Source organism: Haliaeetus albicilla, chromosome 4 (genome assembly GCF_947461875.1).
Source record: "Haliaeetus albicilla chromosome 4, bHalAlb1.1, whole genome shotgun sequence".
NCBI classification, from domain to species: Eukaryota; Metazoa; Chordata; class Aves; order Accipitriformes; family Accipitridae; genus Haliaeetus; species Haliaeetus albicilla.
In genome coordinates, this window is record NC_091486.1 from 23,245,611 (window position 1) to 23,263,109 (window position 17,499).

Below are 17,499 nucleotides of genomic sequence, written 5' to 3' on the forward strand. Positions count from 1 at the left end.
CAGTACAAATGCTGCACTTACTTTGGCCAGGCATTCTGCAGCTGTACTCCCAGGCTTGGGGTTTGTTTTCCAGGTACTTGAAATAAACTGGCTGAAATGACAGAATGAATTTGAAGCCAAGTTTTTTGGATCTGTTCTATTGCAGGTGTTTCAGCCCAGCTCACCAGCACACGGCTGCGTAGAAACACCTCAGTGGGAACACCCTTTTGGATGGCACCTGAGGTAGGCAAATGTTCCTATCTGGGTTGTCTCCATTCATTGCAATGCACACTTTGTTGCCACTTCCACATAAAAGGAGAAAAGGGTATGTTTTCTTCCCTCCACTATGGCTGTGTTTCTACTTTACATCTAGGCCCCTGTAAAGTAAAATGAATGTACTATTAGAATATACAAAATGGATTTCTAATAATCTTCATTCTTTTCTTCTCTGTAATGTTTCCATAAAAGTACAGATAATCTGGAAATAACTGAGGGTCTCCTTGAAAATGTCATGACTTTCCAATGAAATACTGTATTTTTTTGTGTGCTTGTCTGTGCCTCTAAATACAAACTGGGAGGAGAAGGAGGAATTCCCACATTCCTGTCTTGCTATAGGACTCTGCAAAACCCTGACTCAGCAATGTGTTCTTTAACCTTAATCATTGAATGGGAACCTACACACTTAGACACATGGACTAGCATAGATGAGAAAAATAATCTACAGGCAGCCTAGCCAAGTATCTTAGACCATATTTTTACATACTACTCCCCAGACATAACCCTTTTCCTCCTATTTCATGAAGCTCTAGAAAGTTTTAACACACTGGTGAACAAAAGTCCCTTATGTACTTTCCCTAAATTTGGGGTGAAAGAAGTTAATCTTCGCCCTCCCCACTTTGAGAAACAAAAAATACTTTTGTAAGGTATAGATTATGAAATTAAAAAATAGGGAATGAAAAGGGAGTGGTCTGTTTATTTGTAAGCTGTTAAACCTTTATAACAGTAGTAGCCTCATTTCTGTTGAAGGCCATTAGACTTATTTGAATTTGGGGGAATTTGGGATGGAATTTGCATCTGTTACAAATGCACACAGGTCTATTTCTGTATGTCAAACAGTTAAAAGTATTGTGCAAACATTTGTTTTAGAACATTTTATACTTTTTTTACATCTATTTCTGTTGCTAAGGAAGGCTGATTATAGCTGAACAGAGAAAGAAGCTGCAGTAACAGATCCAAAATTGATCTTACACAGTCTCATAAAGAATGGTTGATATTTTACCATCTCCATAACAACCAGTTTACGTCACAAAGGAGACACGAGATACCTTAGAGACCACTGTGCAATCATTATTTATGGAATCACCTTGGTTGGAGACATTACGAAACCTTTATAAAATACTCCTCTAGACAGTAATGGACATATTAAGAAATATTTTATTGAACTCAGATTATTAGAAGTTCTTTTTATGGTACTGTTTTGCTTGAATAATTGCTGTCAAAGGCAGTAATTGTACCAAATTTATTTTCCCATCCTGCTTGAAAATATTCATTCTTGAGGTAAAAAGCCAAAGAGATATGCAGAGATTTTGATCTGAAAAATTTTTACCTGAAAATACAACACACATGTAACCAAGGTATGTTATATGCATAGCACATCAAAACAGGAATAGAAGTAGCTTTGAATGCTTCCTGTTTTGAAAAGATTTGTCAAAATAATCAACCCAGTACCATAAGCATAGTAACTCATATCACATTTGCATGCCTGCTTGAGCCATTCCAATCAGGCTTCATAGATGTACCAATCTGCAAAATAGCTGTAAGGTGCTCAGATATCTGTTATGCTGTTGTTGAAATGGCTTTTAAATGACAAGTTGCATAACGCTCGTGCTCAAGTCACTACAGTTGCTTTCTTCATGTTCATATGAATGACATATTTCAACTGACGTGCCTTACTTCTGGGGAGATCTTTCTGGTATTTTTAAAATGCGCAGCCAAATTTTTGTGTGAAAGATGAAATATTAGGACTGCAATAAGCTGAAAAACTCTGCTTGGGTAACAGCTTATTAGGAACAGTGTTTTCTGGATGAGACTGGTGAGATCAGTAAAAACTAGAAAAGCAGTTGCAAAAATCTTGCTGCCTATAGGTTTTGACATAGGACAGAATCTATGTCAAACCCCAAAATACCATAAAATAACTGGACAGGAATGAAATGTTACTAATCAGGGAAATAGAAAGCATGAAGACTAGGAATTTTTTTTTTTTTAATTGGACTTTTACTATCTGCGTGTGAAACATAGGAGCCTCAGTCAATGCATAAGGCAATCATGGGACCTCATCTTATCTAAGGGTGAGAAAAGTGGATTTAATCTGAAGGGGGAGTTGAGAGGGCAGATGAAAAAGCCTGCCTTGGAGAAAGAGACTGCAGGAGTGTTTCAGAGAAGCAAACCTTGTGAAATGAAGCTGCTGGGGAATATTTTCCAGGATAAGCCCCAGGAAAATAAAACCTGGAGAAGAACGATGCAATATCATTCAAGCTGACAGATAGGAATAACTGGATATAAGCAGGAGACAAATGTGCTGGAAACTAGAATCACTAGATCAGCCTGGATCAGGAGCAGTCTGTATAATGAGGAAAACAATCGTATTTTAAGATGAGGTTTGCAAAATGTATCAAAAGGATTATATGGCATGGTCCTTGCAATAACAAAAGTTCATAGGAAAATAGCAGTGACTGGGCGTGGTGTAAGGTGTTCTGTTCAGCTCAGTGTTGTTACTGGCTGCATGAAAAACAGCAGCTTAACAGTTCTGAGAGACTTGAACATCTTAGAGGGCTCTTTTTTTCTCATGACTGTAAGGCTTGTTTAGCAGCAACAGGACAAATCAAAAAGATTTGTCCTTGAGCATTTGTTTTGAGCAGAGCATGTGATTAACAAAAATTTTGCTGAAAAATGAAAATACAGGGAAAAACTAGGCTGTGTGGAAGCAACAGAGGAACTTGACAAGGATGAGTCAGTTTGAGAGCAGCTTTAAAGTAGACTCACTGAAAATCCATCATTGCTGTTTAACCTAATTAGTATTGTCTCACACTTACAAACGTGGACATGCAGAAACTCGAACACTGAATACAGGTATGCCAAAAAAAGATAAATAAGGCAGGATAGTTTAAGTATGGTGGATGTTTAAAGCTGCCTGTAGCCAAACACTTAAGTTACCTAAAATCTGCTTCTGTTATGCCGAAATAAATTGTGTTGAATGCTAGCAGGAGGAATCTGACTTGAGACTTTTGAACGGAACTGCCCTTACATCTCAAGTTCTAAACCTTAACGTGTCTTGTTTTCCAGTGCAGAACTGAACAAAATCTAGTTCAAATAGAATTGCAGTTTTCCTTTTTCCCAAATATAATTATAATATCATGATATAGCTGGAAACTTGACTCTTGAAACTAGCTCAGTTAGAATCTGTATGTGTTTTCTTTGGCCCAAACCTAGTTTTAAGAACAGAAATAGAAAAAGATACTTTAAGTCAGAAAGAACTGGAGAGATGCTGAAGGTAATTTAAAACCGCAGGGAGTATGCTGTTATATTTTACTGATAACTGCTAAAAAATGACAATGATGCATGTATACATATGTTTTAAAAGGAACATAATTAAAACATAGTTGATCCTTTGAAGAATGATGTGTTGAAGTATGACATGTGACAGTAGGAAAGGCTGAGACATTGGTAAAGGTATCATATGAGTTAACCAGAGGTAAAATCTGGGCTCTGTTTTGCTATTGATTTTAGAGGAATTTCAGATGTCATGCTATTATTTAAAGCTGTGTCAACTCTGTATTTTGGGTGTTTGTTATTGTCCTGCCAAGATGAAGTAATGATCGGTAAGACTGCCCCAGAGACAACAGATTGTTTTCCTTCCCCCTGCTGAATCAAGGGATTCCTTCCCCCTGCTGAATGCTGGGATAAAATGAGCATTAGAATAAGTTTCTGATATGTTAGAACAATAGGTGACTAGTTTAAATTGTCTTTCTTTTTCCAGTGTTCCTTTGTATTTTTTTAAACTTTAAATCTGATCATATGTGTGTGCAATAAGGCAAATCCTGAAACAATTAATAATATTTGCATAATATTTGTGTCTCTGCATAATCTAAAGAAAAAATCAACCAAACTGGTAAAAAAGTACCCCCAAAGTACCTTTTGGCACCCGAACAGGGACATGACAATGGCAGTTTTGCATTAAGCGTTCTATAGCTAGTTATTAAGTGGCAAGCTCCTGTGCAGGTCACGGAGCTTGTTAGCTGCTTGCTTATCTCTAGCTTGCTGAGTTTGGGAATAAAATGGCAGGATGGACGCTCTCATGTCCCTGTGGATGTGGTTAACAAGATAGCAACTATGTCTCCACCAGCTAACAAGAAAGAAACACAAGCTTTCCTAGGCCTTGTGGGGTTCTGGAGAATGCATATTCCAGGTTATACTCAGCTTGTGAGCCCTCTCTATCGAGTATTAGTTATTTGCATTATCATTTGCATTAATGTAATTGAAAAATATATAAAGGGAAAAATCTAATTTTGCAAAGACTCACAGCAGCTTTTCCACTGAAGTCATTATTCATTACAGTAAGGGCTGTATTCAAGCCTTAGAATTTGGTCAAAAAAACTTCTTCCTTTTGGTAATTAGGGCTGATTTCTCTTATTTACCTCTCTATTGTAGGAGACATGAAAATTTACCAAAAAATCCATGTAATAGTAAATACATTTCATGTGTAGTTAAATACTGAGTTGGAAAAACAGCATAGAAGAGATAACCCCATCACTAACCTGGGCTTATGTTTTTAATTAAATCTAAACAAGTACAATGATACATTCCCCTGAAACTATTGAAGATATTCTCATTTTGTCACACTTCAACCTAGCTTATATGCCAGCCCTTTGCTTACATCATGGGACTCAAGGTCAGTATCCTGTTAATAGCTCTAGGTCTCTTCACTTTAATTCCTTATTAGCTAAAATTAGCTCTTCTGATACACATATTTTCACTAAACTTTTAAATGCCAGCTAAGCATGAAATTTTGTAAATGCTGATTTATAATGAACTGTAGGAATCCACTGCTTAGTATAAATAGAATATAGATTTCAAGAATGTATATATACTCATTTTTCTGCCTGAAAGCCATTTAAAAACAGTTGTACGGTGAAACATTATGCATATTTTGTGATAAAGAAACATAAGGAACTATGTACCTTCTCTAATAAGAAAATTTTGAAAATATTTCCTTATAACATCTTCCATGAAGGTGTAATAACTGTTCTTCTACAGCTAGTGATAAGATAGATTGCTGAATTAGCTCTTACTAGGTTGTTTGGGTTTTTTTTTTTTACCTCATGAATTACAGTAAATGAGATAAGATTGAAAACATAATTTACAAAAAATAACTGATTGTTCTTAGGAAGAAACTTCACAGTTGGGAATAGAGAAAACTTCTGCTGCTTTCACAGAATTTGTGTTTATCTGGCATCATGATTAATTAATAGTGAAATACTTGAAAACCCCACACATTTAGTAGGTAAAAACAATAAATGAGATAAATGGTAAATATAAAGAATGGTAGCACTAAATAATTCATAACAGATTTTTGTTACATTGTGATTTGAACAATTGCTTGTTTCTAACATTACTATATTTATGACAGTACATTAAGCCTAGGGTGTAAAGGAATTGCCTAATGGGCATACATTTTGAAATGACGTCGCTGCTTTTGGGAGGTTTAACAGTGGGACACCATGGTGTGTTAGAAATTATTTTTAGGGAATATTAACTGTCCTCTTGAAATGCAGCACTGGGTTTGAGTGCAGTCCTGTGGTACGTGTGGTAAAGAGGTATGGGCATGTGAGAAAGGAACTCCTACAGTGTAATTGTGGGAAGGCGGGGGGGAAGAGTGGGAGCCATTGCTCTAAATAGATAGAGCAAGACTGTATGGAGAACTGGGCGACATAGAAGTGAAATGACTTGCTTAAGGACTTAGAGCAGGTCAGTGGCAGAATGTGGGTTGGAATTAGGTCTCTAAAAGTCCACATATGACTAAAATGCCCATGACACTGAGGTGCCATCTTCTGAGGGTTGACTGGCATGATTTAATAAACAAAGTTATCTTTTTGGGAACACAGATCTTTGGGAATTGAATAAAGAAATAAAAGAAATGGTGGTTTCTGCCCTGTTTGTTTTTTTCTCCCCACTTTTTCTGTGGCTCTCAAACCCAAGCTTTAACAAGCTGCAGTAATAAGGAGTTATGCTGAAGTTGCTTAAAGTCCAGAAGGAAAGCAGTGGAATTCAGAAAGCTGAGGTTTCTTTAAAGGAGATGGCACACAAAAGAGGCAGAGGGCACACTGCACCAGTGAGCTGTTCCCTGCAGAGTGGGGTCTGGCAAAATGCATCACCTCCTCCTTTGCCTCCAGGAGAGCTGACCTCCTCATGGGCTAGCGTGGCAGGAAGGGGTTGAAAAGGATGTGGCAACTGGAGGGAACCTCAAGGAACCTTGCCAGTAACTTTGATAATATGGCCATAATCTTGTCAAGGGATGTGGAGGGGTTGCAGATGCTTCTGTTTTGTTCTAACATAAATGGCAGCTATGGAGGGGTTGTAAAACTTTCATGTTTAAAGATTTAAAAAACAAAACAAAAAAACGAAGACCAAAAAACAAACCCCAAAGATTTAAAAAACAAAACAAAAACCAAAGTAGAGGTAATTGTTTCATTACCTCACTGCCCTGCACTGAGATTCCTACATGAAGTATTTACTTACAAGGCTGGAGTTGACTCTGAGATTTCAGTTTCTGTGTGAAACACCATTTACAAATCTGTGTGAGGTGTGTAGTGTTGTATATCCTTACTGATGAGGAGCAGATCTGTGGGCCAGAAACAAAATGTGTCTGTAACATTAGTAGTGCTTAAGCCACGATGGTCTCATGGTAGAAAGCAAAACAGATTTGTGTGCTCGAAAGCTTATCTGTTTTTCCTCACTGTATCATTTCTTCTAATAAAGGGTATTATGTTTCCCTACAAATGTAGCCTGCTGCCAGAGCAGTCTAATGGTCTCAGGAATATTTCACTTGGGTGAGTTAAAAATAAAAACTGATTACTCACAGCTGTTAAAACACAACTGAATACTTGACATATAATTAATTTTCAATGAATCAATATTGTGATAATTATAAGAATTATTTAAAATATGCATTACTTCTTATTATGGTAACATTTCTAACAATATAATCATTTTCTGATACACCATGAAAAAATTTGTGTGATGGTAATAAATAAAGAACTGAAATCCATATAAGAAAATGGGGGAATGTGGAACCAATTTCAGTCACAAATTTGCTATTTTTTTTAATTATGTGAACGTGCTTGAAGGGAGAGAGGGAGGGAGGAAAGGAGGGAAGGAGGAAGCGAGGGAGAGATAGAGATGGATAGATATCACTTTGGTCTGGATATATCAGTACCCCCAGTGCTGCTAAATGCTATCGTGAAAGATGACTTTTTTTTTCCCCCAATGCATAGGAATTGCAAGAATATTTAATATTATATTTACTGTGTAGATAAATTAAAGTCAGGTTACATAGTGTCAGGTGGAGCACAGAATTTCATTTGACTTGCATAGCTAGCAATTTTGTTATCCTTGCAGCAAGGGTAACAATTTTGTGCCACATTCATTTTACATACACAGTGTTTTTCAGCATTGTGCTCGCACACTTCATAAGCTGCTTAGTTAGCTACATCAGCTGAGTACAGCACCACCTTTTTTCAGGAGCATCAACCTTTTTAACTCCAGACTCTTTTCAGCGGGTGGGTCACCAGCACTAATTGTGTAACAATCATCTCCAGGTAGCACATCTATACTGCTATTATTGGTATTGTGTATGCTTGCAGCTAGACTTTGTGTATGCACTGTATATACTGAGGCAAAATGAAAGTAAGTTCACTTCTGATAATTCTGGGTAACCTTAAAATGGTTTAATGTATTTTGCTTCAGCTAAACATATGTATAGCTTCCTCTCTGCCCACAAGTCAGTGTGACCGCTGTACAAATAACAGGTGTAGTTATCTGTATTACTTGTTTTCCTTCTTTTAAATCCACCTGTGATCTACTTAGGGGCTTGCTGAAGTTCAAGGAAATCTTTGCATTGATTTTGGAACAAGTAGAATTATTTCCTTGAATATAGTCTTCTTGTCAGGGTGTGAATCATCTTGTGTATCTCTGTGGAGTTTTGTGTTTCTGTAGAAGTGATAAATCACACAGAATGCCTAATCACTGGCTTCTCTAAATTCCCTCCAGTTAGTGTGACTGATTTATTTATGTGCCGTCTTTGCCAGACCAGTGAATTCCCCACCACCACCTCACCCTGTCCCAGTGTGACCCTCAGCACAGTTAGTGTTGACAACTCCCATCACATTGTCTGTTTCTCTGTGCAGTGTTTAGGTGCTTTTCATCCTATGGCGGTATGGCTGGGCATGAAATCATGATGAAATTACAACTAATACAAAAGGTGACAGCCTGTCTCCTTAGCAACTTGGGCCACAGTGTGCACGTAACCAGCCCATGCCGAAGTGAAAGTCTTGGTGCTTATTCCCATGGTGTTTACTGGCAAATCTCAAGATTAACTACATCACCCCCTGAAGCTTTGGCATGAACATAGAGTTTGCAGCAAAGCAAACTACCTCTTCTTTTTTGCTTGTACAAGCAGGGGAGGATATTGCTGGATATAAAATAGGTACAGATGTGATGATGTCTTTGCACAAGGCAGAGAAAGGAGGTGGTATTTTCTTCAGTTTCAGATAATTTCTTCTGGGGTCTCTGTCTTCATGCCACACTGGGAAGAGCAGGCATCAGCAGTGCTGAGAGGTGCTCTCAGCTCCAGAACTCCGGCCAAAAGGGACAGATGTTTCAAAAAAATAAGTATCTCTGAGTTCCCGATAGAGACAGGAACATAATAAAAGACAGGTCAATGGCATTTTTCCTTTTTGCTCTGTAGGGAGTTGCAATAGTTTTCAAGGCAAAACAGGACTGGAGCATTCCCAACGACTTAGCTTGTAAACTATGAGTGAGAGAACTCTTTCTTCTTTAGATTTCAAGTTAGAGTGTTGTCTGCTAGCCAACATATAAAGCAAGCTGCCGATGTGTGCCTTTCATCAAGCAAAAAGCTGTAAAATTTGATTCTTGCTTTAAAAATAAAAATTAGTGGCATTTGTGTTTCTCGAAGTAGTGCATAAGTTGGCAAAATTCTAATAATAAATCCCACAGAAATTGAAAACTTGTTTCAAACCAAAATGATCATTAAATTCATATACATGCTGCGTACTCAGTGTCAGAAGAGCAGTTCACTTTGTATGTTTTCTGTGAGGCTGATCTCACTGTAGTCAGGCTAACTGTCTAAAACATACTGGGGTTGCATGGTCCATTGGCTGAATTTTTGTAAACAAAGAGAATGCAGGTTAAGGGGAATGTTTTTCTGAAAGAATCATTGCAGGCTCTGATATTAGAATGGAGGAGAATCTGATAGTGTTTAACTCCCCTTGGTTAGAGTGCCAGTATTTTGCCAGTATTATTTTACTGCCATGTACCATATTTACTGGAGGTATAGCTGTTACCTGTGGAGCAGAAGACAAACAAAGATGCGTTATACATTCCTTTCTCTTTGTTTGGCAAGTAATACATTGTGAAGCTGAGAAAAGCTCAAAGACCTTTTTTCTTTTCTAAAACAGCAGTTGCAATGTACTTTTTTTTCCCCATCCATTATGAGTGCAAAGCCCTCTGATGCTCATATTATTTTAGTGTAGCTTGTTAAACTTTATAAGACTGAGATACATAGCAAGTTTTGCCATTGGCCTGTAGTTAGAAGCAATTGTGATGTGCTTACAGAGGAAAAAGTAGTGGTGTGTTTGAACGTGGGAGACCAGCCATGTTTGTAGCACTGCTGGTGACGTCCAGTGTGCTCTTGAGCAGATCCTTCTTTTTCTTCCTTTGAAAATGAAAATATATTCCTCTGCATCATAGTGTTTGAGAACAAATAGACAGGTATTTGCAAAGGACTCAGCACGCTGATGAGAACCAGGCAACTTCAGAGATAGTCACTTCCAGGAGATGGGCTCTAGCAGCTTTTTAACCAAGCAGATAAATATTTTTCATATGTTAAAAAAGGAAGAACATAGTGCGTTTAATTAGTCACATATGGGTAAGCTACTTGCAACTTCCGAGTCATGGCCTTGGAAGCTGACTTGCATGATTTTTTTTTTTTTTTTTTTTTTTGAGGAAGTGTCCTTGAGTATAGAGATGATTTGGGGAACTGTTTAAAGAAACAAAAATAATCAAGAAATACAAGCTTTCCTTTCAATCTCTGAGAAAAACTGCAGTGAAGGAAACTCCAGCCAACACCAAGTATGGCCTCTTTCAAATATATTATTTAAGTAACTCTGATCTCCACACTGACTTTCTTACAGGTTTTTACATCAAATTTGATTTCTTTCCTTGTGTCTAAGTCATGGTATAAGGAAATGAAATTATCATATAGGCCTCTGAAATAAGGGTGGTGGTTTAAAGCGCTCTGCTTGAGCTTGAGTTGCATAGAATATATCTACTGCACAGTAAAACTTACCTTTTTCAAGAGATAGAGGGATCTCTGGGATGAGATCAAGACTGTAATGAACTCTTTGAAGAACTAAGAAATATTTCAGAGCTTTCACTTAAGACATTCTGTTGAAGAGAAGGGAGATGGGAAAATGATCTTCATGTGACAACTTTGAAAAACACCACATTAGCTAACAAAACTCTGCCTCTTCAAGTTTGACGAAAAAAATCCTCCCTCTTTTGCAGTGCTTACCTTCATTTTTCCCCATTCTCTTTATTTGGTAGTTGATGTGTAGGGGAATGTGTATGTATGTTTGTCTCAGATGGTTTGCAGACATTTTGCTGACCACTTTATCATGTCTTACAGACCACCAGTGTTCCTCAGACAATAGTTGAGAAACACTGGTCTAATACTCTATCAGAAGATTCTTTGACATTACAGCAATAAAGGGGAAATACCACTGTCAGTAGGATATGAAAAGAAATTTCTTAGGCATACTAGCCTGGAAAAATTGAGGAGGAAGAGAGCGTTCTGAACACTTGTCAAAACAATGATAATGATAGGAAAGGTCTTAATTTTTCTGGACTGATTTGCTCTAGAAAAAGAACCAAACTGTTAGTACATAGCAAAGGAATTAACTAATGTCCAACTTTACTGCCCCCCAAAAACTAAAATATACATTTCAGTATTATTTTAACTAGTATGTTCAACACCCCTGTTTTCTGATAAAATAAATGATGAGTGCTGTATGATGGGATCATGAGTCCAAGAGTAAAAGATGGACAGGTCCTGCGGGCCTGTTGGATAGCATCTCTACCTGAGACAGGAATGCCTCTTTTAGGTGCAGCTTATGGAGAAAGTAACCAAGAGGTTAAGCTGGAATCAGCAGCTTCTTCAGGAAAGGTTTTCTTACAGCAGGCTGTGAGTGGCTCTCTGCTAGCAGCTACCTCGGGTCCTGACTTGCATGTTGGCGTCTCTGCAAAGCATTGTCCTAAATTGAAGCCCTAATGTAAGAACTCAGAAGTAATACAGAAGTTAAAAAAAAAATAATAAATCTTCTAGAACATAGATACAGCCATCCTAGGACATGCTGTCAGAAGTTCTGTTTATCTTAAGTACAAATTAGTAACAATACTTAAAACAACGAGAAAAATAATAGAAGCTGATACTAGCAATATGCAGGGATCTGATAAATTCTTAAAGGAGTTGGTCTAATTGTTGAGATTTGGGAAGACAAGCTTGAGTCAGGATTCCAAATCATGACAGAATAGAAGGCAGTGAAGCCTTTGTCTCATCCCTTTGCAAAGATAAGGGCTAAATTTAAACTTTAGTTTGAATCTCACATTTAAATGCAGAATTGTTTCCAGCTTATATGAATAGTTACATTATGATTAGAATGCAAACAGTGGGTTAGCTGGAAGTGTGCATCAAGTTTGTGATGTAAAACAGTTCCGATGTCCAAGGAGAGATTCCTATTAACTTCAGTTTTTCTTAGGCGAGGTACATGGTGTGTTAATTAAGATTTTTTTTTTTAAATTACTCAAATCTAGTAGAGACAAAGTAAAAAAAAAAAAATTGGCAGAAATGACTGATGGAATATTCTTATCTAAAAAACAGCTGTGCAAATCAGTCTATCCTCATGAATAGTCATAGAAGTTAATAAAAACATCAATAGGGTTCTCTGCTATTGTAATAGGTTTCTGTAAGAAGTGTTTTCAAGAACAGAATTTAGTAGAGTGATGTTCTTAGGATAGATATTTGAAGCATCCCACAGAGCTTTAAAAAAAGAGGGAGATTGTTTTTAAAGAAAATAAACCTAAGAGAAGTTCTAATTTACTATTACATTTTTGTGGGTTTTTTCCTAATTGGGATATACAGGCAAACATACAGATTTAAAAGCTACATAAGATTTTAGACATGATGGTGTGAATTGTACATTAGGTTAAAGCATTGTTTTCTCTGCTTTTTTCTGATAGGTCATTGCTTGTGAACAACAGTATGACTACTCGTATGATGCTCGTTGTGACGTATGGTCCTTGGGAATAACAGCTATTGAACTGGGAGATGGAGACCCTCCTTTATTTGACATGCATCCAGTGAAAACCCTTTTTAAAATTCCAAGGTATGGCACTAGATGGCTGTCTTCACTCACTAGTTTGTTCAAAAGCAATCTATTCAAAGGAGAAAGAAATATTTGGTAAACATTTGTGCTTCAAATCCTAAGAATCTCTCATAGGAAAAAACATTAAAAAGCTGTAATGTTAAAGACCTTTTTTTCAGCCTGACTTCTACAATAATTTATATTTAGAACACCTTGAAATGATGAAGACTTACATATTTATTTCATTCTTATCTTAGAATATAAAATCGTATAATATCAAGGTACCTCCCTACAAAAGTACTTTTCTTAGCTACTATTGATAAAAACATTTGTTTCAAAAGAGGAAGAAGCCACCATTCGTAACTGTTGAATAACATTTTAAAATGTTATTCCCCTACAGTCTTAGGCTTGTTTTGCTGTGGAGAAAACCACACAATTTTGACAATGCTATGAAGCAGTCTGGTAGTTTCAGCAAACTGTAGTCATAATTTATTTTTTCATTTACCCAAGGATGTTAAAACGTGGAGATTTGGATTGTCATACATGGATATGAAAAATGGATAGAAATTCGCTCTATCTATAGTCATGTAAATTAGGTGTATTATTTCATGCTGTCTGTTTTTGGTTTTGTTTTGTTTTCATGTCATTGAGTCTTCCTGAATAATAAGATGAGATTGACAGTGTAAAATGGAGTTTAACAACAGAACAGTTGTAATAATAGAAGAAATATAGAAAGAATTTGTCCATCATTGATTAAACTGGCATATACTTCTCTTTTCCACATTTTGTTCATAAAGAATCGCCACTGACTGATAACAGTTTAAAACCTTCAGCAATGCAAGTGTTTGACCTTTTGTTATCTGCACAGTTACCGTAAGCTTTTAAAATGTCTTCTGATTGCAATTTGCATTTCTGATTAAGTCTAATTATATGCAGATGCCGTTGTGCTGAGTTCTATCTCCTACCCAGCTCAGACATGAACTGCCACCCCTCTTTCCAAAATTATTCATACTGAAGCAGTGGTTCATCTTGTTGCCTTTGCACAAGTATAAAACAGGTCCTGGCAATTAAGACAGCAAGGGAGACTTCTTGTTACTAAAGCAATATCTATACATTTTATCAACGCTCCGAACAGTTTAAAAGGACAGAAGCCATACCAAAAGTAACAGCAAGCAATAGGAAGATACATAGAATAGGACATGTAGAGGCTTTGATTTCTATCTGTAGTTTACCTCTTTCCCTATTTGCTGTTTCATCTCTGTATGACTTAGCAAAACAAAGGTGAAGTACCTATCTGATGAATTAAATAATGGGTACATTTACTAAATAGAATGGTAGCAATTTTTAAGTCAAGAGATTTCCCTCTGCTTTGCATTTTATGAGCTATAACCCTGCTGCTGTTAACTGTGCATTTATATTAGATAAAGCAGACTATGATGAGTGTTGGATGGCATAAGGGCCTGGGGTATAGGAGATAGACCTTCTCTTCTGGTATTTGTTTGAAGTCAATTCAGAGGGATACTAAATATGATGAAAAGGTGCATTCCCCTCTTATAGTAGTTTGACAGTTCAGAGGTAATCTTTAGAAGTGCAGTTCCTGATATCTGTGCTGCAATTCACACATTTTTAACAGCATTTTCAACATGAGCATTGAGGCTCTTCTCAGGTTGAAAGTGGTTCTTCCAAGCACTGGCTGTTGAGTGTTCAAGCAGCGGCATACAGAAACATCACAGCTCACCTTCTGAGACTGTTCAATCCAAAATCCTCTGAGTTCAGGGATCTGGCATCTTTATACTTTCTGCTTTCATGATAATATCTGTGTCTGAAGTTATAAATGCTAATGTTAAGCTATTTGGTCATTTTTAAGTAGTTAGTATCCTTGAGTATCATCTCTGAATTTATCCAAAACAAATTTTTACCTACTATACTACTAGTAACATCTAGTAGCAAAGAAGCCTACAGGGTAGCTGTATTTTATTGGAAGAATTCTCTCCTTTTATGTGCCACTTGCTACCTTTATTTGGTAACGCTTAGCTGCCCTGTGAGAAGAGGAAAGGCACAGTCAATCCCTATTTCCTCTCTCCACATGACTTGGTGTCATTGTAAGATCCAATCAAAAGAAAAGGAACCCTGCTGGGTTTTTTGGTTTATTTTTTTTCTTTTTTCTTTTCTTTTTCATTATTGCTTCTCATTTTCTTGCCCAAGACTTTCTCTGCATCCATCGTGCATTTGAGCCAAAGCTCTCAGCCCTAGCTTTTGGCTCAGTGAGACTACAGTTAGACTCTGGACTCAACAAGTTTTTTAACTGAGACTAGCACTCGTCACATCTCCAGAGGCATATGTGCTGTGCACAGGGATCTTCATGTCTTAAAATTGCTCTGCTGATACCTGCAATCAAGCAGCTTAGGTTAGGGTGGAGTGAATGAGAGGCAGCTTATTCATGCAGCTCGAATTCTTTTCTCAGCTGAGGGGTGGTAACCACTAGCGCCTGCTGCCTCCTGCTTTCTGTAGGAGGCTGTCTGCCTGAGCTGTCCCTACAGCGGGCTCTGCTCCACCCATTGTTTAAATCAAGATGTCATTCTGCACATCTGGTGAGATGGAGGAAGGGCTCAGTCAGCTGACTGCCCTCAGTTCACGAATGGTGACAGCAGTGATCTCAAGTGAAGTCTCGAGCTTAGGGCTCCTGAGGGATATAGTGAGGAAGAACTCAGCTAAGTTTTGCTTTCACCTGGAAAATGGCCACTAGCAGGAGGTTAGCAGTTTCCAAAATTCCCTCACAACTGTAATTTGCCATTCAAACCACATTAATAGTGAAGTACAATGGAGCTGAATACTAAGGTACACACTTCTAATTCTGGGATTCTGGAGGTAGTTTCAACACCTGGGTTGGGAAGCAATATAACCTTATATAACTCCAGCCTTGTGTATGTACCCATACTCTAATTTCTGACAGAGACATACATAATTTAATTTGTTGATAACAGCTCCTCTTTCAGCTGTGGTTTCTTGTGGTTTGATGTGAAACTGGCAAATCAGGTTTCAGATACTGTTAATTGTACTAAATGCACTAATACCAAATGACACCAAAGTGTGTTGCACAGTTATGGTGTGACTGTGGTACCCTACAGTCAAGCTCCATTTTATCTAGAAGTGTAAAAAGCTACTGCAAATAATGAGCAGTAAGTGTAGTGGGCTGTTGATTTACTGCATATATCTGCTTTCTGTATGTGTTCTCCCAGGATATTTTTTGTTGATTGGGCTGATTTGACTTTAGTTTGGAGAAGAAGAGGTAAAATTGGTATTCACAGTAAATGACACTTGGACATCACTCAGGCAGAGAGTTATCAGGAATTATTTCCTTGTTCCATTACATTCTTGACTACACTTAATCCATATATTTCTATTTATACTGCCTTCTGTGTGCTAGGGTGGTCTGTTTTGTGTGCTGCTGATTTCTTTACATTAGCAGAAAACTTTGCGGTAGTTTTCAAGTTTTGTTACCAAGCACTGAATAATCTGTTCTCATGAATGTAGTTTAAAATGTTAGTAATAGAAAAATTGCCAAAGCTAGGTACAGAAAACTCTGTGTGTGTTTCCACAGAATTCTTCCGTTCTCAAGTAGGGAATAAAGTAGTTAAGTTTCCATGTCACTTTAGTCATTGGCTTTTTTCTAGAGACAGCCAGTAATTGTGCCATTAGCCTTGGCATTGAGTTTCAACTTAGTGAGCTGTGGAGCTAAGCCTTAGTCTTAAATTAATATAGTTGAAATCAGTGAGTCTTTACTTTGACTTTATAGGGTTTGAATCAACCACTGAATGAATGATTTTGTACTAACAGTCACAACAGTTACATACCCCCAAGATCTTTGGAGATGTCTTCTTGTGTAGAACTCAAGTCAAGGATTAGGCTGTTACTGTTTTCATGTGCTAATTTAAGCAGGAAAATGGGAAAAGCCAAACATCCTACACTACTTGTGTTCTCTAAACAAGAAGCAGATCAGGTATTAAATTCAGACGGTACTAGTTACAAGGCCTAAATGTTCTTCCAGTAGGTGAGAAATTACGCTTCTCTATACTTTCTATACAGCAGTTATAACCATGGAAGGGAAGGTCAGAGTGACACCGCTTTAGAAAATTAAGTATTCAGCAAAGCATACTCAAAATTTCAGTCCCCAGGAAACTCTCTGGGGAAATGAAGACTTTATTCCCAAACTTAAGACTTCTCTTAAACTTACCACCTCCAACTAACATAGGTCCATGCTTGAGTTATGTAACTTGAACCAGGGATGGACTGAGCTCTAGGTTGAATGGCTCGCAGATCTGCAAAGGAGCATGTCTGTGGATACATGATAGGAACCCAAGATGTTTGGATCATGTGACATTGCTGGAAGAGGAGGCTCCTTATGCCCATTTAAATCCAGATATATCTTCGTAATTTTTATTTGAAATATTTTACATTCCGCTCTTTGGAGGACATTAATGGAAAACAACATATCTCACAATGAAACATTCCAGTTGCTATGAACATTCTCTCTATCCCATCCTAGGTACATATCTCATTGGAAGACTGTTGAAATTAGGATCTTCCCAGTCATACTTCTCTGCGCAGGCTAGTATTTATATAGAAGTGACAGAACTTGTAGTGATAGCCCTGTGAACTCTCAAATAAGACTGAAGGCTGGTCTGTAAGACAGAAGTTGATAATATGGAAAGTTCTGATGGCACCAAGATGTTTGATTTTTGCATTCTCCATTAGTGCTCTGAGGTTCCTAGCTCTGTATTTTTGTAGTTGTTTTTATTTTCTA

At 37.4% G+C, this 17,499-nt stretch overlaps 1 protein-coding gene across 14 annotated transcripts in view; it reads left to right on the forward strand.

Moving 5' to 3' along the window:
- Window positions 1–17,499, forward strand: part of MYO3B (myosin IIIB) — a 213,651-nt gene that overhangs the window by 39,662 nt on the left and 156,490 nt on the right. For all 14 annotated transcript variants that reach the window (XR_011324318.1, XR_011324319.1, XM_069781384.1 and 11 more), the window contains 2 exons: window positions 146–222; window positions 12,571–12,716. Coding sequence is in view for 12 of the 14 variants with exons in the window: in XM_069781384.1 (XP_069637485.1) it covers window positions 146–222; window positions 12,571–12,716 (223 nt within the window). In the remaining 2 variants the exon portion in view is untranslated. The remainder of the gene's footprint in view (window positions 1–145; window positions 223–12,570; window positions 12,717–17,499) is intronic.